We start from the raw sequence: 23,429 nt of genomic DNA on the forward strand, positions 1-23,429 counted from the left end.
GGATAGTCTTTTATCATATTCTCATCACATTGCTGGATTTCTATTGGAAATAGTAGGCTGTCCATAAATTTTATATAAATGACAAAATTTACATGCATATATAGAGACTTGGGACTGTCTTGCTATCCTCCCTGGTATCCTGGGGTGAAAAGTTTGAATTGTACCTCTTCATGGAGATCATGTCCTTCCCCCCTCCCCTACTTTATTCATTCTTACCAGCCATAATACATATATATATATATATGTATATACATATATATATATATATATATATATATATATATATATATATATATATATATATATATATATATATATATATTCCAAGCCTATTAACCTTGAGAAAAACACTCAAGACTATCCATCCCACTTTCAGTAGGGTTACATTGTCTGAGTGGCACCATTTTAAGCACATGGGATTCAGGTACAAAAAGAGTGTTTGACCAAGTTGGTACCAAAACTCTCTTTACTCCACAATGGTTTATCCACCAAATTTTTATTTTATGGCAAGAAACAGTTCTAAGATCAAAGAAAATTAATGCTACGACTGGAAAAGAACCAAAGGACATCTGAGTGGTATATGCATCCTAATGACAGGGGAAAAAATTCTTTCCACTACACCATGACAATCTTCTGGAGTCACCACTCATTTTACCAATAAGGAAATTGAGGAGTAGGGAGGCTAAATGACTTGTCCATTGTGACATAATAAATTCTGGAACAAGATTTGAATCCAAGTATTCTAAATTCTGAATTCAGGGCTTATACTCTACTCCATTATATTCTACTCTACTCCTCAAGCATCAGCACCATACATCCTTTGGAAATGGCAATCATCTTAGGGCAGAGATGGAAGATGAAAATGTGAATCCATTTCTACAAAGCATTAATAAAGCTTAAAAATTTTTTTTAATATAAATCTTGACTGATGCCTAATGTGGACTGAAAGATTTAAATGAAACACATGGTATCTTCATTTGTGGTTTTTCCCAGTGGAAAGAACAAAGTGGTTGGTAGATTTCCTTCCTTTTTCTAACCTTCTAGCTCCCAACTGTTTTTCATTTAAAGTTACCAGATTTCCATTTATTTTTTAGATACAAGTACAACTTGTGCCAACAAGTAGGGATAATTGTTACTTAACAAAGTAGAAATAATCAAGACAAGACTCCACACCTCTCTCCACTTCCTGGATTGGGATGACTAACTGAGGTTAGGCTTCTGACAATGCTGTTGTCATGGGAATGTCTGTGGGTTTCAATATATAGCTACAACAAGGGGAAGATGATGTTTCCAACAGAAAGAAGCATCAGGGACAAAATGTTTTGGCTAGCTAGGACAAAGAGATAATAATTTTAATGTAATTATTATTAGCCAGTAACCTCCTTGATTTTGTGGTCAAATAAACTTACTTCTTTGAATGGAGAAAGACTTTACCTTGAAGGATTTCAACTAAAACAGAATACTCAAGGCTGTTATTATATGATTTTACTTCTGAAATTTTTGCTGAAAAAGTTCAACTCTTGTCATCTGAATGGATATTTGATTAATTTGTAACCTCACATCAAACTGGCACAACTGGTGATTCAGTGGATAGAGCATCAGAGGAAGACCTAACTTCAAATCTGGACTCAGACTCTTATTAGCTATGTGTCCCTGGACAAGTAACTTAATTCCATTTGTCTCAGTTTCCTCATCTGTCAAAATGAGGTGGAGAAGGAAATGGCAAGCCATTCCAGGATCTTTGCCAACTGCAAATAGGGTCATGAAGAGCTGGACAAGACTGAAAGATTGAAGGACAACAAAAACTCCATATCAAACAACTCATTATGCAACTTCATTTCCATGACATTGGACCAGGCCTTCCTAGTACAAATTCATCCTCTGAAAGTCTCTGAAAGGTAGTGTTTTTTACCTTTAAACAAGGATCTTGTAGGTCAAATTCTAATTAAAAATTCAAGGATAATCAAATCTTAATTAAATCTTCTCCAACTCATCCTTTCTTTGGGGAAGATAAAATTTAGGAATTACCAAAATTCAAAACTGCTAAAACAAAACTTAAAAAAAGTCACAGTGAATTTGACTTCCTACAGCACTAACCTCTCCCCATCTGTTCTATAATATTTTATGCAGTGTCTTCCAGATCAATAATCCTGCTCCTCCCCCCCCCACTATTTGTGTTAGTGGCACCACCATTCTCCTGGCCTCTCATATTTAATACTTTAGCTTTGTCTTTGTTTCTTCCCTCACCAAACCTTTCTCTCAAATCTCTCTTGCATCTGTTCTGTCCTCTCACTGTCACCACTCTACCATAGTTCCTCATTACCATTTGCCTAGACTTTTGCAGTAGCACTTGAATTCCCTTCTTCCAAAAAGTCTCATATAAACAGTGGAATATGATTGTGTGAGTCCTCCATACAAATAGATTTTTTTACATTTAATTTTTATTTTTTCCCAATTACATGTAAACAAAATTTTAACAATTATAAAAAATTTTGAGCTTCAAATTCTCCTTCCCTCCTCCCCTCCTTGAGAAGGCAAGCAATTTGATATAGATTATACATGTGCAGTCATGCAAAACATTTCCACATAAGTCAGGATACAAAAGAAAATACAGACCAGAACCCCCCCCCCCAAACAAACCAAGAATAATAAGAAAGTTTAAAAGTTTCAATTTGCATTTAGGCTCCATTAATTTTTCTTTGGAGACATATAGCATTTTTCATCAGAAGTCCTTCACAATTGTCCTGGATCATTATATTACTAAGAATAGCTAAGTCATTCACAGTTGATGATTGTTAAGTATTGCTCTTACTGTGCATGTTCTACTGATTCTGTTCAGTTCACTTTGCATCAGTTCATGTAAATCTTCCCAGGATTTTCTGAAAGCATTTTTCTCATTTCTTATAATACAATTATTTCCTCAAAATCACATACCACTTGTTTAGCCATTCCCCAAATGATGAGTAGTTTACCTTTAATTTTTGATTCTTTATCCCCACAAAAAACTATTATAAATATTTTTGTAAATATAGGCCTTTTTTCTTTAATATTTTTGGGAGATATAGACCTGGTTGTGGCATTGTTGGGTTAGAGAGAATGTAGTTTTATAACCGTTTTGGCATAGTTCCAAACTGGTCTCCAGAATAGATGAATCAGTTCACATCCTCTTCAATATTTGTCATTTTCCTTTTCTGTCATATTAGCAACTTATAATTAACCAATCTGATATGAGTGAGGTGGTACCTCAGAGTTGTTTTAATTTGCATTTCTCTAAATCAGTAGTGATCTAAAGAATTTTTTCATATGATTATGGAGTCTCTGGATTTTGGAGAGAGTGAGTTCAGGAAAACATCTACATTTGCTTCATGAAGCAAAGCCTTTGATTCTATGAAGCAGAACAAATTGTGGCAAGTCCACAGAGACAGGAGTACCAGATCACCTTGTTAGTCTCCTAAGGAATGCATAAGTGGGTCAAGAAGAAACCAATTAGAACCAAATATGGAAAAATTGGTTAGTTCAAGATTGGGAAAGGAGTAAAGGCAAGTATGTATATTGTCACTTATATGTCACTCTGTACAAATCAAAAGACAGAAGTAAGATCCCAGGAAGAAATATTTACAATCTCAGAACATACCATTCAGAAGACAGAAAAAGAAGAATTATTAAGTCTATGAGGCAAAAGAAGCAGGCAATGGCAGAAGATGAGATACTTGATAGTGTTAGAGAAGCACCAAATGAGTTTGGATAGACTTTGGGAAAAAAGGAAAGAAGGGCCATATGCTATGGTCCATGGGATCACAAAGAGTTGACAGAAATAAATAAATGAACAACTAGAATAACAATAAAATAGGTTTGATTTCTTCTTCTAAAAACTACTTGTTGGGCGGCTAGGTGGCACAGTGGATAAAGCACTGGCCCTGGAGTCAGGAGTACGTGGGTTCAAATCTAGTCTCAGACACTTGATAATTATCTAGCTGTGTGACCTTGGGCAAGCCACTTAACCCCATTTGCCTTGCAAAAAATCTAAAAAAACCCAAACTACTTGTTTATATTTTTGACCATTTATCAATTGAGGAAAGACTCTTATTCTCACACATTGGACCCAGTTCTATATTTGAGAAATGAATCCATTATCAGACACACTTGCTATAAATTACCCTTCCCCAGTTTTGTTTTCCTTCTAATCTTGGTTGCATTGGTTATTTGTGCAAAAGTTTTCAATTTGACATAGTCAAACATCCATTTTTCATTCCATAATGCTCTTTATCTCATTTTGTCATAAATTTGTCCCTTATCCATAAATTGTCTGATGCAAAATATTCTGTGCTTGTCTTAATTTGTATACATCACCCTTTATGCCTAATCATGTACCCATTTTGACCTCAGTATACTTTTTTTTTTAGATTTTTCAAGGCAATGGGGTTAAGTGGCTTGCCCAAGGCCACACGACTAGGTAATTATCAAGTGTCTGAGGTCGGATTTGAACCCAGGTACTCCTGACTTCATGGCCGGTGCTCTATTCACTGCGCCACCTAGCCGCCCCCTCGGTATACATTTCAAGATAGTTTCTGCCAGACTGCTTTCCAGTAATTTTTGTCATATAGTTGATTTCTTAAAATTTTGAATCTTTGGGTTTGCTAAACACTACTGGGTATTATGTACCCAATCTATTCGTGATCCATCACTGTTTTTTAGCCAGTACCAGATTGTGTTAATGATTCACTTTGTGATACTGTTTGAGACATTGTACTCTTCACATTTACATTGATTCACTTGATAATGTTGATCTTTTATTCTTTTATTTGAATTTGATAGGAATGATATATGTAAATTAATTTAGCTACAGTTGTCATTTTTATTATAATTGCTTGACCTACCCATGAGCAATTAATATTTAGATCTGACTTTGTTTTGTAATATTGTTCATACATTTCCTAGGTTTGTCTTGGCAGGAAGACTCAAAAGTATTTTATATTGTCTGCGGTGATTTTAGAGGGAATATCTTTCTGTTGGATTTTGATGGTAATATATAGGAATGCTGATGATTTATGTAAGATTATTTTATATCCTGTAACTTTGTAAAATTTTAAGTAGCTTTTTAGTTGATTCTCCAAGTACACTATCATATTATCTGCAATAGTTTTTGCTTCCTCATTGACTATTCTAATTCTTTCAATTTCTTGTTCTTGTATTGCTGTAATTAGTAATTCTAGAATATTGAATTAACAGTGGTAATAATGAAAATCCTTGCTTCACCCCAATCTTATTGGGAAGACGTCTGGTGCATCATCATTACAGACAAAGGTGGCTGATGGTTTTAGATACTAATCATTTTAAGGGAAGTACTATTTATTCCTATGCTTTCTAATGTTTTTAATAGAAGTGTATTTTAATAAAAGCCTTTTCTGCATCTATTGACATGATTTTTATTGGTTATTGGCATGATTAATTATGATGGTTTCATAATTATGATCTTTGTAATATTGTTGTAATTATCCTTGCTAGAATTTTACTTAAAATTTTTGCATCCATATTCATTAGGGAAATCGATCTATAGTTTTACTATGGTTTTTGCCCTTCCTGGTTTAGTTATCAGTATATTTGTTTGGTAAAAGAAATTTCTTGGACTGTATTTTCCCAAGAATTTTTATAAAATTTGAAATAATTGTTCTTTAAATCTTTGGTCTGTACAAAAAATGTTAAGTAGTTAAGACTTATGGAATAAAGCTCAAGATCCTTTGTCTAGCATTCTATATCAACAACCTGGCCCCACTTTAGACTTTGTCTTCTCTTATTACTTTTTCACTTTCCGTTCCAGACAATTCAAAGTACTCTGTCCCCAAATATGCCTTGCTTCCCCCCTCCCTGCTTTTTTTGTGATGCTTTCCCTTCCTTCTTTGTTCAACTCCCTAAATCATACTTTGAGGCCCTACTCAAATTTTACTTCCTTCATGAAGAATTCCCTACTTCATTTTAATGCCTTTCCTGCTTCTAAAAGTTATAATAGCTAAAATTCTTAGAGCACAAACTTTATATTTTACAGAGTACTTTTATATATATATGCAAATATATATAAGCGATCTCATATAGCATTTTGTTTTGCCCCTTTCAAAACTATGTATTATCATTATCTGTTTTTGTCTATTCTCTTACAAAAAAGACAGAAAGCTCAATAAAGACAAGAATTGTGTAAACCTAAACTTTTTTTTAAAATCACCTCTAGCATGTAATATTCTACATATAGGCAAAAAATGCCTATATATGTTTTACATATAGGCAACAAATTCCATTTCAATGTTTTTAAGTTCTCTCCAAAATAATGGAGTAAAAAAATGTTCCATGCTCTCCCCACTCCACTTCTGAAAAACGATGCATGTCCCTATTATGTCAGCTTTTTTAAAAAAAGTGAATCTAATCTTGGCTTTGTGTAGAATGGGCAACTCATTTAAATTCCAACATCAGAAAAGCTGAGCTTGCAGAAAGCAATGTCCTCTATAGCAGTGGAGCAATGGAACTTGAAATTCTCAAAAATCATTTATCAAGATGAATGCTTTTCAAGAAAAAGGAAAATAAATGAGTCAGCAGTTATAATGCTTGCCAGGGTTTCTTAACAAATATCTCATTTGAGTCTTAAAACTACCCTGAGAGGAAGGTGTGATTATTACCTTCACTGTATAGTTGAGGAAATTGAGATAAACAGATTAAATGACTTGCCCAGGGTCATGCATCTAGTAAAACTCTGGGGTCAGACATTAACTCGGGTTTTCTTAATAAGAACAAGTCTACCAGTCTATCCACTGAAGCACCAGCTGCCTCTGGGAAAATGAGTAATCCTGTGTAACCATAAATCTACTTTTAGCATCTATCTATATTCACTGACAAATGATCATGGAATCACAAAATAAAAACAATTACATCAGTATATTTGTCAAGGGTGGTTGTTGCCTTCTAAATCTGTGATCTGATAATCCTATGATTTGATACTCCTCTGACAAGGAGTTAAATTTTCATTTTCCTTTATCACATCTGATCTTCCACAAAATGTCCATTTCATTATATCCCAGGAAAAGGCACCAGATCTTAAAAAAGGAGGTGGGAAGGGAAGAGAATTTGATCTTAGTGTATGTGAAGGTTTTACCCAATTTAAATCTGCCTAAGAAAGAAATAAAATTTCATGGGCTCAAAAGAGAGAACTGTTCATAATAGGGAGGTTAGAAACCACAGAATCCATGGAAAACCATAATAACACATAACAAGTATGGAACTCCACTCTCCCTTGGAAACTCTTCTAATATTTTCCTTGCATGATCCCATTAAGAACATCCCATCCCAAAATGCCCCCTAAGAAAAAAAAACCAACTCCAAAACATGTGATTTTTATTAATGCTAAAAGAGCTGATTTCTATTCTCATAACTATAAAACTATTATGAAAATTAGGTTTGCATTATTAATATATCATTCATTTGAATCATGGAAAGCGAGATCTTAATGCTTAATGTCTTTCATTTCTTCATTTCCCTACAAGTGAAGAAATTTAAGTCTAAGGGTGGTTGGTTATGTGACTTAACACTAAATCACACATATAGTGGAGGAGGAATCAGGATTTGAATCCAGGTCTCCTGACTAGCACTGAATTGGGGCCTTTCCTTAAGGTTGAAAAGAGAAAGTTATTGATTTCTTTTTTTTTTTTTAAGTTTTTGCAAGGCAATGGGGTTAAGTGGCTTGCCCAAGGCCACACAGCTAGGTAATTATTAAGTGTCTGAGGCTGGATTTGAACTCAGGTACTCCTGACTCCAAGGCCAGTGCTCTATCCACTGCGCCACCTAGCTGCCCCGATTTCATTTTTTAAGAATAAATTAAATCTTTTATCAGTGAGGGGCTAGACAATTACTAAGATTCCCTCTAGCTCTAAAATCTATGACTTTAGGAAAGCAAAGGATAAGTGAGTTTTCTCCTTTCACAAAGATAGTCTAAGGAAAGGAATATTGACTTTGGAGTATGAGGATCTATCAAATCCTGGTACTGACCAGTTGTTAAATGACCCTGGGGAAGTCTCTTAACCATCTTAGATCTCAATTTCCTAATCTGTAAAATGATGGGTTAGATTAAACATAAGGGCTCTAGCTCCCAAATAATGGCCTAAGATACTCTCTTCAAGATCACTTAGAGCCTGAAAGGACTTTTCCTTAATTACAGAATTAAGATTTTTTACTTCCAGTTCCTGGGGTCACTAGTCTAGGGACAGAAAACTTCTGAAAAAAAAAGATAAGGGTGGTTTTTGTAAGATTTGAATGAAATACAATAAATGGTAATTACAGCATTTAGGATTAATAACAACAAAAATCTCCTAAGTTCTATATTGCTTGTATATTAAACTAGACCCTAATAAGCTATGACAGTTGAAGTTTGGCTCCAGGACCTTCTTTGCTAAATGAGATATTCAGTCATAGCAATGGGTCAGTATCAGACCCTCAAACACATAGTAGATGCAACAAGGATATTGAACCCCCCCAAGAGAGTTGCTGTTATCCCAAATGGCCTGGTTTTAAATTACTTAGCAGGAAGAACAGAAGGACCACAAAACTGGAGAAGAGTCAAATTAGCCTTCTTCATCTTTCCTGTATTTTAATGTATATAAGTCTATGAATGAGGAAATTTTCAAGGAAAATCACTGCTCCTTTTATCTTATACTCTCCATCCCATTAAACCCTATTTCAGGTAATAAGACTGCTTATTAAAATGAATTCATATTTAAGTTTAGTATAAAGAAATAAAAGTAATTTATCTGTGCTATATTTCCCAATTAAATATTTAAAAAAGTTTTATATTATACATAATCTCACATCATGTTAAAAATAAAAGAAAAAAGGCATGAATGTACGGAGTATGAAAAAAATGTTTGTATATGGTATGAATGGCATGGTGCATATGTATTTCTAGAAAACCAGAATTTTAAGTATCTGCTTTACCACTAGCTGATAATTCAACTACAAAAACATAGCCAAATGTATACAGAATTCAAAAGTCTCCTTGGTACCGGGGTCTAGGTCTCTGCTTGCCAGGATGCTATTCTAACATTCATAGAGCAAACTTCTTCTGCTCCTAGAAGGGTCTTTGATTCTCTGGGCCTTGGAACAAAGCAGAGTGGGGTCAGTGGTGGTTATATCCAGAAGGTAGTTACTGGTACCTGACTTTTGTTAACTCTCTGCTTTTCCCCATCCTACAGGAATGGAAACCTCTTTTAAAATAGATTTTGAGCAACTGAGTGAGTCAAGTCCTCAGGCTTAGGAAAGAATGATCTCCCATAGAGAGATCCTTCCCATGGTTGGAGCGGATTCCATGGAAATTCTGGAGCATGCAATATATTTGTCATATTCTGACTAAAGGTGGGTATAAGTCTGTGCTTGTCCATTATAAACACAAGAGTTGTTCACTATTTTTAGGGTCTTCTCTTGAACAAATAATTGAGGTTAATGATAGGAAGTGGTTAGTTTTTTTTTAATGTCTTCTAGGTTGACCAACTGGAGCTTGGGTTTCTCTTTATTCCTATTTCTGACAGACTAGATCTGCTCCTTCTTCAATCGAGTAAACTCAGCATAGGAACCACTTCTAGAGAAAGGGGATGATCTAGCTAATTTAAGAGGCAGACAAACCTTAATTTAAAATAGGCCACAAACTTCTTATTTCTTCTGTATGCTAAAAATGATAAAATGATAGCTTCAGGGAAATTTCAAATGGAACTCAAAATGTCTATTACTATTTAAAAAAACTCAACAAAACTTGTATCCATCTTGCTAAATTTGTGACTTCTTGAAATGGAGTCCTTAGAAAGCAAACTTAATTCCCATTCAGTGTTAAAGCTGTTATATCCTTCTGCAAGCTTGAACTGAAGAACACTAAAGAGACAATGCGATGCTTCACCAAGGGAAGGTTTTTTTTTCTGAGAAAGGTGAATAAAATATCTTTTCACTCAGTCAGGTCAAACATCACCATCCTGAGAATTATCTGGTTTTAAAAAAGTGACCAAAAACTATGTGAACCTTTATTGATAAGAATCTTTCATTCTACCATATTTGAAGTAAATGACAAACCTCTCTTGGAGAAAAAATCATTATTGAAAACTTTACTACTTAGTGAGGAAATGTTATATAAAAACGTTCCACAAAAAGTTTGAGACTAAGAATTTCATCTATAGGAGATGAATACAATATGATTTATAAAGTTTCAGTGACACTATTATAGGATGTGTAATGACATTGTCTATATCTATGTAGATATATCTCTATACACACATATATTTATATATACACATTATGTGTATATGCATACGTATATGCATGTCTATCATATATATGTACAGACATATATATACATATATATATATATGGTAACAATAATCTTATTTTTTATAGTATTAGGAATAACTTGAAAATAATGAGGTAGTTGTTAGTTGGGAATTTAAGTAGACCAATGAAAAACTTGAATACTCCTGTCATTTTGGATTTTTTTAAAGTATATTTATGCCTGTATTTCCTACTCCAAAATTCAGAGATCATCACTTAGCTTATCACTGAAGGAATTCTGATAAATCAGACTGAAAAAAATGCCTCTTCAGACATCAACAAATAACAATGATTTCAAGAATCTCTTCATATGAATAGTTCTTTCCTTCTACAAATGAAAAAGAAAACTAATATTTTCAATGAACACTTCTAGTTTATAAAGATAAGTGAAAAATCAGTTACACTGAAAACAAAGTTAACTTTGTGAAGGTTTTTTTTTGTGCACACACATTACATCAGGCACAAAACAAAGAAAACAATTTGTAATACAAAGTATGATTACAACATAGGAATACCAAAAAGCACCGAATTAGAACAATTTTATTATTTCACATACCAATTTATATACATTATCTCCCCAAATTAAGAAACTCTTTAATTCAAAGTAGTTTTCAGATTGAGAAATTTAGTGTAAATTTGAAAAAACTCCTACAAATTAATACCACAAGCCCACTTTAATACCTGCAAAAATTATGCAAGTGGTACCAATCACCTCTCTTATACATAATGTGTATTATAAATAACTTTCAAAAAAAAAAGGTCTTGAATGCTTTATTGCACATCGTAAGGACATATGCCAATATCTGAAAAGGCTCTCACACTTCATTTAACTAGCTATTTAAATAGCTACCTGAAATTTGGTGATAATAGCACTCTGCAGGCATTAGCATTATGTAGACTCATCTAATGTTAACTGAAACAAAAGAATTATGCATCAGAGAAAAATATATTTTCACTGCACTGCTCTGGAAAATGAGAAGAAATCTATTGTCACTTCTTTTAAAATAAGAATATGACATTTTCTAACTTAAAGCCATTACAAGTAATCTGAAAAACAATTCAAAAGTCCTTTCTTAACACTAGATTTTCTTCTTCAAATAGAAACCATATGCATGGGCTTTCTTGCAGTCTTACATTCCTTCTGCCTCACAGAAATAGTCCTTCTTCCACTGTTATATTAATGACCAGATTACAGAGCTCTTAATAATGCCATTTACTGTGAAAAAAAAAAATTATCATTTTGTTTTCAACATTCCCAGTTAGTCAACTCCTAGCACTAGTGAAAATTCTTGAAGGCAATGTGTTGAGAGGGGAAAAAGTCCAAGAAATGTTTCATTATCCTTCACACTAGGACCTTGATCTACCTTATAAGTTGGAATTCTATGCTAACACATTAATAGTTAATCAGTCACAAGTCAATTTACAGAATGTAGTACTAGCTGGTGAATGTCTAAAATAAGAGTACAAGCACTGTTAGTGTCTAAAATCCTGTCACTCAAAAGAGTTTGTATTTTGGGGGTTAAAACTACTCCAGTAAGAAAAGATTTAAAGATTGATTAGTCAAAATATCTTGCCAAGGGTCTCTAAAACTATTGGCCACTGGCAATCCCCAGGTGGATGATTCTGCCTCTTTCCCCCCCGCCCCCCACCCCTGCCCAGCACAACAAAACCCTAAAATTGCACTATGACAAAGAAACGAGTCCATGAGAGACCAGGAGGGGGACTGCAGTTAAGGCACAGCCACTTCGAGGAGACGGTTGTTTTTTCGCTTGCAGGTTGGGATGCTACCATTTTTTTGGTTGCCCTGTATAAACTTCACACATACTTTGTCCTGCCGGAATTGAACCAGGAACCTAGGAGAAATAAGAAAACCGGTGAGTAAAGCATGCAGCAGAAAACACAGATTATGCTAAACAATGATTTAAAAACATACAACCCTGGATAAAATGAGTATTTTCTCTTATGTCATTAGCACCCAGTCTCCCACCAGTATTGCTGATAATATGATGTTATCATATGCTTTATCTCTAGTGAAAATGAGGCATGTTAATTTATTTCATATTTATGACATCCTTCTGAGGTCAGAAGTAATCATTCCTAGATTATTCTCACTTTCTGAGGTAGGGAAGCCAAACATACAAAATATATCCCTCCCCCCTTTAATTTTTCATATTTAATTGAAAATAGAGAAAGTTGACAACTTAGGAAATTATAGGCATAATACACAAATACATAAAGAAGCAACTAGGTGGCACTGTGGAAAGAATGCTAGACCTGGAATCAGGAAAACCTGAGTTCAAAATTGACCTCAGACACTGCCTAGCTGTGTGACCCTGGGCAAGTCACCTAACCCTGTTTGTCCTCATTCATCAAATGAGCTAGAGAAGGAAATGACAAATCACTCCAGTTTCTTTGCCAAGAAAATCCCAAATGGGGTCTCATGATTAAAATGACTTAACAACTGTGATTATGTTTAGTAGGTAAGTGTTAGTGAGGGATGTGAAAAACATAAAGGTTAAATAACTCGCAGAGGGCTGAACAGGCAGTATCAGAGGCACGCTCAATGGATCATTAAGTTAGAGCTGGAAAGAAATTCAGGGCTATATATTGTGATCCTTTCACTGAACTGAGGAAGAAACTGAGGCCAAGACAAGGTGATGTCATCTAGAACTAAGTGGCAGGGCTAGACTTGAATTTAATTCCAGGCTGCATCACAATGAGCCCCAACCAGATCTGGAACCCAGGGCTTCTGAACAGTCTCTATAGGCACAACCCAGAGTTAAATCTGAAAGAATCTCTTCCACATTTCCTTTGGAGCAGTTGTATAAATGTTACTGGTATAAGTATATAGAAAGTAAATTGACACATCCACTGAGAAATCCATAGCAACAAAGAAGATGTAAACAGTTCTGATATTTTTAAATTTAAGTCTCAGTTTCAAAAGCAGGACAACCCAATTCTTTCAGACATTACATAGTAGGATGAAATTCGATATATCAGGCTTTAGCTCAGTCTTAATTTAAAAATACACCACTTCCTGTGGCTTTGAATGGGTCGGATCTTTGGAAGCCAGGAGCATAAGAAGGAAGCATTTTATTCTTCCACACAGTTCCTGAAAGGGGCGAGGTGGATGTATTGGGGGGGGGGTACAGTGAGGTTGAAAAGTCTTTTAAAGTTTAACTAAAATATTGAAAGTAGTTAATTGATATCACAAACATCGATGTTTTAATTTTTAAGGAATACTTTAAGGAAAAGTTTTACTTAAGTCTAGGTGGGTTGGGCTAAAATAAACCCCAAGATCTCTTTCCAGCTCCAAGGCTCTATGAAATATACAAATGGCAACTACTTTTTTCCCAATGTGTTTTTAGGAAGAGTGTATTAATTCTGGCAGGACTCTAAGTATATACCAGGATATAGGACCAATCTATAGAATCTTCCATTTACCACTCCAAAAGGTTGTCTTAGCAGATTAATGCTATGATTGTACATTACCATTTATAATATATGGGGCATAAATTGGTGGTTCATTGGGCTGTGAACCACAAAGACTCATCTTCTGAGTTCAAATCCAGCCTTCTAAGCTGCCTGACTTTGGGAAAGCCACTTAATTGTTTGCCTCAGTTTCCTCATCTGTCAAATAAGCTGAAGAAGGAAATGGCAAACCTCTCCAGTACCTTTGCAAAGAAAATATCAGATAGGGTGATAAAGTGTTGGATGTGTTAAAATATATTATTGCTTGAATAAGTAACATTTACAAAAATGTAGATTTTCATGCAGAATTCATATTTAGTTTTTACAGTAAACTCATTCTAAGTTCCACTTTATACTTCACAGATTAGATGGAAAAGAAATGTTCTGTACATGTCACTTCTGTATCTTAAGAGAAACTCAAGTAGCTTATGGCAGTTGGCTGCCATAAGTATCTGTAGCGTTCTTCTGTCTCATCCAATGTCTACTTATAGAGACGACAACATTGTAATAAGAGGTGGACTTGTCTTCTACCATTCTCCCTGTAATTTGCCAAACCCATTGCTCAATAATGGTTACAGAAATTAGTGGTGTTGGAAATAACTCCTTCTACTTCCAAAAAAGATACTGAGTTCAAGCCCTAAGAGTCTGTCTACAAGACAAATGATAAAAGTAGAAATGAATCTACTTGAGACTGGAAAACAGCGTGCTGGGATACAATGGATGTCCCACCAGTGGCTTTTTGGCAAATTTTTATTCGAGTCTGAAACCCCTTCTATATAGAACTGTCCAAGTCTCCAACAGAAGCCAATGAAATCGGTGACCTTCAGACGGGCTCAAAGTTCTTTCCTTTTTTATGAAATGTTTTCACAGGGAAAAAAAAATTCAAAAATTGTTTCTTGAGGATTTAATAAATAATAACAGATTTATAAATGTTGTAAAGTCTGCAGTTTTTTCCTTTATTGTTGCATTTGATCCTATGTACAAGTGATATACCAGGATGCCAAAAATAAAAATGATACAGTCCCTGCCTTCAAGTAATTTAATCAAATGGGGAGAAGGGAGAGACCTTCTATATGTACACATGATGATTTAGATATGAGTGATAAGGGCAAAGGTGAGACCTAAACAAAGTGTTATAAGCAGTCTGAGGAGAAAGTGAACATTTTCAATATGGGAAGAGAGATGGAGGAAGTAACATCTGATCTGGGCCTTAAAAGAGGAGGAAGATTTTAATTAATTGTTTCTTGAGGATTTAATAAATAATAACAACAGATTTATAAATGTTGTAAAGTCTGCAGTTTTTTTCCTTTATTGTTGCATTTGATCCTATGTACAAGTGATATACCAGGATGCCAAAAATAAAAATGATACAGTCCCTGCCTTCAAGTAATTTAATCAAATGGGGAGAAGGGAGAGACCTTCTATATGTACACATGATGATTTAGATATGAGTGATAAGGGCAAAGGTGAGACCTAAACAAAGTGTTATAAGCAGTCTGAGGAGAAAGAGAACATTTTCAATATGGGAAAAGAGATGGAGGAAGCAACATCTGATCTGGGCCTTAAAAGAGGAGGAAGATTTTAATAGACAAAGATAAGAAAGAATTTGATCCAGATCTGGGGGGAGGTGGGAGGTCAGGGAGGGTGTGTTAGCCTGTAGGAATACAAAAAGGCAGGAGGTAACAGGCTGGGATTAAGGAAGAATTAATAATTTGATTTGGATGGAAAATAATGTGTTAAAAGGGAATTTTTTTTTTTTGGAAAAAACAAAGTAGCTTAGAGAGCCAGACTGTAGAGATTTTAAGTTGCCAAGGGGTGGGAAGGGGAAGACTTATAGTTTATACTATAATCAATGGGTGGTGACAAAAAACTTCTATAGGAGAAGGGTTCCACAGACAAAACTTTGCATAAGAAAGATCATAAAGTATAAAAAGAAATTCTTTTGTCAATGGTGTGAGGAATTAGTGAAGGGAAAACCAGATAGACTAGGGTGGAGAAATAGGTTGAGTAAGAAGAAATGGGGTCCTGAATTAAGTAGCTAGTAGGAATATAATTCCATCCACTAAAAACTACCACATTTATTAGAAATGATGCATATAAAGCACTTCAAAGCTTTGAAGCATAAGTGTCTTATTCTTATTACTATTATAACTAATGATGATATACAGTTCTATTCTAGGCCCTGAAATAACACAATGATTTATACCTTTCTCCAATTTTAATTTTCTTTTATATTTGATAGAGATTTGTGGTATACAGAATATTGTACTTAGCTCTTGGGAGACAGACCAGAGATGCTGCTGCTGCTGCTGCTGTTAGAATGAACACAATGCTGTAAAGTTTACATCTCTTTTGACCCTCACGCAATCCCATTTTACAGATGAATAAGTGGAGGTTGAAAAGACTTGAAGTGATTTACTGAATCAAACTGCTAGTGATTAAGGCAGGATAGGAACTCAGTTGTGCCTGATTCCTAAAACTAATATTAAGAGCAATGGTCCTTGTTCTAAATGCACCTAGAATCTATACAGAAAACTCAATTGGATGATACTGAAATCTCATCCTTCTAGTACTCTCACTGTAACGAGAAGAGGTAAGTAAGGCAAACTACACATTCATCTCCTGGCTCATACCAGCTCTAGGGGAGTATGATGGACAAAAAGTCATTAAAGAGGGAGATTCTCAATGAAAAAAAAATAACTGAATTAAGTGTCCTATGCTTTATGTCCTAAGGGCAAGAAAGAGATGGACATTAGTTTAGAAAGATTTCCAGCTAAGGTTGAAACACAAAGGGTTTTCTGGTCAGTCCTTAGCTAAGCTGAAAAAAATAAATTAACCAGAACTTATTAAACCTTGAGCCTTGTGGTTAATTTAGACTTAATTACTGTTGGGAAAAGTATGTGCACCTGTGTCCATGTCCAAATATATGCACAATAAACCACTTGCTGAATCAAGTAAAAATTAAAATAGGGATTAGCACCTGTTATTTCATTAGTATTAAAAACTCCTCAATGAGGAAAATTCCCCTACCAAGACAAGTTGGCATCTTCTCTACAACCAATAATTTAAGAGAATAACCTGGGGGGCACTGAGAGGTTAAGTCTTCAGGGAAACACAAATCAACTATTTTTAAAAAATACATCCATATATTTAACAAATAGGAAGGAGTCTTCTGACATTATAATGTTGTTCCCACAAGTTTCAAATGAAATAAAAAGTGTTCACTGTTTTATTCCTCAGTTTCACCTAGTTATGAGTACCATCAATATTTAAGTTTTTGTTTAAAATATCTTACTTATTCAGAGTAGTGTAACCAATAGCAATTAAAAAAAACTTTGGAAAAAGGATGTAGTTTGGAAACCTCAACTTAGACAGGAAACAAAGGAAAATCACCAAAAACAAAAGAAAAGCAAACATACTCATCTGAAATTTCAATGTTGAGTTTCTGCTTGGTTTGGCTTAGAGTGGTCCGATAGAGTTTGGTGGCCATTTCAATCAGGTGGTCACTGCTGAAGAGAAAATCCCCTTTACCAGCTGCTCCTGAGCCCTGAGAGAGAGTAAATGAGAGTTTTAGGTTGCTTTAAAAAAATTTTTTTTAAAAAAAAGGACTTAATGAAAGGAAGCTGCTAAAGAGATGCAACCAAGGTAAGCATTAAGGGTAACTGAATTCACTTCAAAATTGAACACAAGATAAAGAAAATCACCAAGAAAATCAGGAAAGGAACATCAGAGATAAAGAATATGTCCTAATAATAACAACAATATGTGTTAAGTAGGTTACATAACCACTCTGAAAGGTTAATTGTAATTATTATCCTAACTTAGAGATGAAGAAACTAAAGTAAACAGAAGTGGAATAATTCATCCAGGGTCACACAGTTCTATTAAGTCACACAAGTCTTAGTAAGTGAAGGGTTCTTAATCATTTTTGTGTCATGGATTCCTCTGGTGGGCTGTTGAAGTCTACAGATCTCTTTCTCAGAATAATGTTTTAAAACACCTACAGTAAAATACATGAATTCCCAAAGAAAACAATTATAGAGAAATAAACATTTTTTTCTCCATCCAAATACAAGGATTCTTTATAATTTGGAAGTGCTTGTGGTACCCAGGTGGTTAAGAATCCCCTGATTTAAAAAAATTAAAGGCACAAAATTCTGGAACCTAGAGGACAACAATAAAAATAGTGTTTGTCCAGTTAGGTGGTGCAGTGATCTTTAAAGCTCTGGGCCTGGAGTTAGGAAATCTAGTCTTAGATATTTACTAGCTGGATGATCCTGAGCAAGTCCCTGAACTCTGTTTCAGTATCCTCATCTGTAAAATGGGTTGGAGAAGGGAGTGGCAAACTACTCCAATATCTTTGCCAAGAAAACTCAAAATGGGGTTATGGAGAGTTGGACATAAACAACTGAACAAGAACTGATACTTAGGAACTGTTTGTTTTTTTTTCCTTGAGAGCAGACTTAGGCTTTGGACACTCTTATATTAACAAAATGGGTATTTCTTCCAACTTTTTCAAAGTCCTAGAATGAGTTTATCTAGCATTCTTTTATCTGCCTTCCAGAGAATTCAAAAGTAATCATTACATTTGCAAAAGGGAGAGGTGAGGGCAGAAAAGAATTATGCACTAAGATTACATGGGATAAGATTCTGATCTGAATGAGGATTACTTGTTCCTGAATTCATGTTCTTAAAGGTCCAGGAGTCATTCATATGGCTCAGTCTTGACCATGGTAAGGTTTTTTTTCTCTAGCACCCCCTTCTTCACATGTTCAATATTGCTAAATACATATTGACAAGGAAGAAAAGGATGTGTGTGTGTGTATGTGTGTGTGTATATGTATTCACACTACTTCTATCTTCTAATTGTACATACACATATGAGATAAAGTGATTCAACAGTTAAATAAACACATCATCAAACAAGATTAAAATTGAGAAGTCACTGAATGCCTGGAAAAGTGTACGTCTGAGTTGGGCAAGCTGGTTTCCATTCACCCAAAATGAGTAACTCCAATGATGGCTTAAATTCAGCATAAACCTCAAATTATACAATGATCCAGATATGGAAATCAGACGTTCCTACTTTTTGAAAAATAAGCTTAAAATTTACCTCTTTTAGGTGGACAGCAAAGAAACCATCATTTTGAGAGCTCATGGACACTTTTGTAACATCACCCAGAGGGACTTCAGATTTAATATGTCCAGACTTTTGATCAGCAAGAAGAAGATTATTATTTGTTAGAAGGAAAATTCTGGATGCACACTGAAAGGAAACAAAAAGGCAAGATGAAAAGACCAAGGTGTAAATAATGAAGGATTTATAACAATAATGGATTGCTAATAACCATTCACCTTTAAAAACCATAAGCAGGAAAGTAATTTCCAGAATATAAGTTGATTCCATAATATATTACTTTGCATGAAGATATTCAAATTTAGTGAGAGGCAATGTAATACACTGAAAAAAATCAATGAATGCAGAATCAGAAAACTGGGCAGTAGCCTTGGCTCTACCACTAAATAGCTTGGGTGACAATTTTAGAAAAAGAAGGAATTATGCTAAATGAATTTTTAGGTTTCTTAAAGCTTTAAAATTCTACCCCGGGTCAAAATTTTCTTGGCTCTATCAATTTTGTCCAAACTAATGCCACTAGGCAAAACAGGGCCATAGAATTCAGAGTTAGAAGAAATTTTAAAGAGCATGAGCTCCGTGATTCTCAAAGGATGCATGCCAGTGTAGACCAGCTGGCCATTAAGTTTTGGCTCGATATGTCACAAATGAGTCTCCTAACTCCTCTGAATTGAGTCATGAGTCCTCCTGGAAAAGAATAATACTATGCTGTGAATAAAAAGTCTGAATTCCAACTGTAGCTGATGAAGAAGAAGAGGATAGAGAAAGAAGGCTTGCCTTCTCCCCACATCACAATGTAGCATCCTTCACAGGGACCCTAATGAAAGCCCAAGCAGAAATTTAAATCATTCATTAAAATTTGGAAAAGGAGGTAAAAGTATTTGACATAAATTCACATTTTAAATGTCTGACATAAATTCACATTTTAAATGTCTTTTATTGTTGGCATTTTTACCTTCCCATTAGCTCGGTTAACTTTGTTCACGACTTCAGCAATGATAATTTTTTCTTCAATGGCATCTTTGAGTTTCTTATACTTGGGGTCCTTATTGATCTCCAGGTAAGCCCCTTGAAATGGCTGACCAACACTACAACAATAAAAAAGGAAATAAAATATTTTATGAATGGTTTTAAATGGTGGTCACACTGTTACAGAATGACCAGGTTTAATATAGAATTGAAACTTAACACACCTTTAGGAATAGTGTGTCACCTTCGTAAAAATGCAGACATCTAAATTTTCATATATTTCAATGTTTTATCACTTGCACCTGGTCCTCAAATGCAACTAGAAATGCATATTAATTCTATTCACATCTCTATTTTCCTGTTGCCCTTGCACTGGCTGGCAGTATCAGTTTCTTTACCCTAAATCTCATGAGGCTCTCATTTGAGGAACATTCCAGTATAGGTGCATGATGCTGAATGAACTTGAGTCCCTTTCTGCTCTCTGCTCAAATGAAGGCCTTACCTGAAGCTGTCCCCAAAGCATTTATTAGCAGCTTTTCACAATGTATAGTGATGGGAGAAAGGGTACATGTAATTACCACCATCTAACACAATGAAAAATTTAATTTTCAATCTCCAAGAGGAAGGGAAATCAATAGGTGTTTGTGGGCACAGGAGTTAAAATACATGTTAAGAGTAACTGCCGCAGAACAATTTAATGTAGTAGGAAATGACATGACTTCCCCCACCCCAGATCTTTTAAATAAGGCTCTGAATAGTAAATACTTGGGAAAACTGTAATTCTATCTTCCTGGGACACATTAAGCCACTTTCATAGAACAAAACAGAAAGATTTCAAAGTATTTACTTTAACACATTAATTCTTTTTTTTAAATTATTTTTATTTAAGACAGTGGAGTTAAGAGTGACTTGCCCAAGGTCACACAGCTAGGCAATTGTTAAGTATCTGAGGCTGGATTTGAACTCAGGTCCTCCTAACTCCAGAGCCAGTGCTCTAACCCCTGTGTCACCTAGCTGCCCCCAACATTAATTCTTAAAAAAAAATCCTTAACAAATTCTGTCAAGAAATCATCTATATTGATAAAATTAAAGTTTTTCTACAGAAAAGGAAACTGAGACCCAGGAAGCCAAATAACTTGTCCAATGTGATAAGTAGTCAGGCCCAAAGACAAAATGTGAACTCTAACCAGAGGCAGAAATTTTGATCCCTTCTGTGCTCTTTCTAGTATTCTGCCATTGACCCTCAGACATGAACATCTTTATAAAAATCAAGGGCCCACAAGGGTAGCATAGGGCACTGGAAGCCTCAACCTGAGATGAAGAGTTACCAAGATCACAAACAAAATTCTCCATCCTTGAGAACCAGTTGGGAGATTGAGGAAGAAAACTGGTCACAAAACTATTCTCCAAGAGTTGCAATGCCAAAAAAAGTTTTGGGAGATAGCATGGCCATCCTATTCCAGTCAATACTATAGACCACCAACAAACCTAACAACAACCAAATGACCAATATAAAACATTTAGGTTGTTGTAATTTTTAAATTTCTTAAGTGGCAGTTCAAAAGTTAAACCCCAAATTGTTTGAATTAATCAAAATGCTGCATAAATTCTGCTAATTAGTATCATTAGTATTTGTTTCTAAATAACCACCTTCAGGAAAACGTCACCAAAAAAAATTCATGATCAATTTCCAAAACATATTTCAAGAAAAAAATTAGCTTCCAAAAAAAGGACAAATATTCAACTTTCAACTTATGCTGTGATTTAAGTTACAATCCTGCTATTCTTTATCATTATTTTTTGCCATCTTTATTGCTCAAGAAGAGTATGTCTTCTAACTCAGGAAAAGTGCTTGAAGAATAATATTTCAAACAAATTGATATGTGCAATTCTCTCTATGTAAACCTTCACAAAATGTAAGGCAATGTATTTTCATTGTCAAATACTCTTTTGGGAGAAAATGATACAATTGCCTTAAAACATTTAAAACTTTACAAGGTACTGTTTTTGGAATTACCAAGTGAAAAAGTATGCTATGCAGAAGAAAAAATAATCTTTATGAGTTATGATTAAAGAAAAGCAGTGTAAGGCATCCAACAGGAGAAGAATGGCTTTCTGCACCTGCAATTAGTAATTTATGCCTTATTTATGAGAGCTATGGGCTTATTACATAGGGAATCAGTTAGCTGTAAGTCAATTAACTAATGCACAATGAGTTAATAGAGTGAAAGGGCACCATTTATGGGAGCTAAGCAATCCTCAAAAAGCTTCAAATTGAGTCACTCTTCTAATTTCATCATCTTAGTGCAGTTCTGACTAATTTCATGGATATTTTAAGGCAAGACAAATTGAACAATGATTACTGTAAAACTGCCAGTAGAAATTTTATTTCTTCTCTAGGAATTATGGAGAAATGCCTCATAATCCAAATATATTTAATCTTGATACTGGATAGCTCAGAATAATTAGGAGTTTGAAAATATGGGTCCTACCTAATTATTTCATAAAGTATTGCGCATGATACCAATGATTTAGACAAAAATCATTCAATACCATTACGCCAATGGACTGACATACATGCATACATACATATATATATATATATATATGTATACACACACACATATACATATACATATATATTTTATGCCTCCATATCTATTTGTCAAATCTTTTTTGTGAGTAAAATAGAAACAACAGTACCTGGAAGGGTATAAGGCCTTCTTGTCTTTGAAGAGTTCACTGGCTTCCAGTTTCTCTTCATAGATGAGCTTCCGCTGATCTGTGAACTGGTCTCTGTATTTTTTACACTGCAATGTATCATATGAAAGAGAAAACCAGATGTGATGTTTTCTTGCTGCATTATTAATCACATTTAAATTGCATGGTAGAGTAATGTGAACAACTCTATAGATAAACAACCCAATTAAGTTTTACTTTAAAGTTTTGTCAATATCACAATGGCGAAGGGTATATGTGTGTGTATATATATATATATATATATATGTATATATATACATATATATATATATATATATATATATATAGATAGATAGATAGATAGATAGATAGATAGATAGATAGAGAGAGAGAGAGAGCAGGGGTGAACCTTGGAGTTTGGAAGACCTCTCTAAGCCATCCAATAATTGAAGGAAACATGAAGAACAATGGTCAGTCATATTAGAATTAGGAAGGTCTCAGATCTTTTTCTAAAGCTCTAAATTGCTCAACAGTTGTAAATTTGTACTGTAGAGGAAGTTTTCTCATTGAGAACTCTTTGTTGTAGATCAGTCATTTCAACTGTGTCTGATGCTTTGGGACCCCATTTGGGATTTTCTTTGTAAAGATATTAGAGCAGTTTACTATTTCTTCCTCTAGTACATTGCCCAAGGTCACAAAGCTAGGAAGTGATTTGAACCTAGAAAGAGGAGTCTTCCTCTAGGCCCAGTGCTCTACCCATGATAGCATCTAGTTAGTAGAGTGAGTTCCCTACACAAAAGAAATTAAGAGA

At 34.6% G+C, this 23,429-nt stretch overlaps 1 protein-coding gene across 5 annotated transcripts in view; it reads right to left on the reverse strand.

Annotated features, from left to right (window-relative positions):
• Window positions 1-2,419: 2,419 nt before the first annotated feature.
• Window positions 2,420-23,429, reverse strand: part of MYO1B (myosin IB) — a 215,343-nt gene continuing 194,333 nt past the window's right edge. For all 5 annotated transcript variants that reach the window (XM_074215472.1, XM_074215473.1, XM_074215471.1 and 2 more), the window contains 5 exons: window positions 22,622-22,728; window positions 19,905-20,037; window positions 18,929-19,081; window positions 17,235-17,362; window positions 2,420-12,197 (listed from right to left, as the gene is read on the reverse strand). In XM_074215472.1, the coding sequence (XP_074071573.1) occupies window positions 12,074-12,197; window positions 17,235-17,362; window positions 18,929-19,081; window positions 19,905-20,037; window positions 22,622-22,728 (645 nt within the window). In that variant the 3' untranslated portion in view covers window positions 2,420-12,073. The remainder of the gene's footprint in view (window positions 12,198-17,234; window positions 17,363-18,928; window positions 19,082-19,904; window positions 20,038-22,621; window positions 22,729-23,429) is intronic.

Source organism: Macrotis lagotis, chromosome 1, assembly GCF_037893015.1.
Source record: "Macrotis lagotis isolate mMagLag1 chromosome 1, bilby.v1.9.chrom.fasta, whole genome shotgun sequence".
Classification (NCBI taxonomy): domain Eukaryota; kingdom Metazoa; phylum Chordata; class Mammalia; order Peramelemorphia; family Peramelidae; genus Macrotis; species Macrotis lagotis.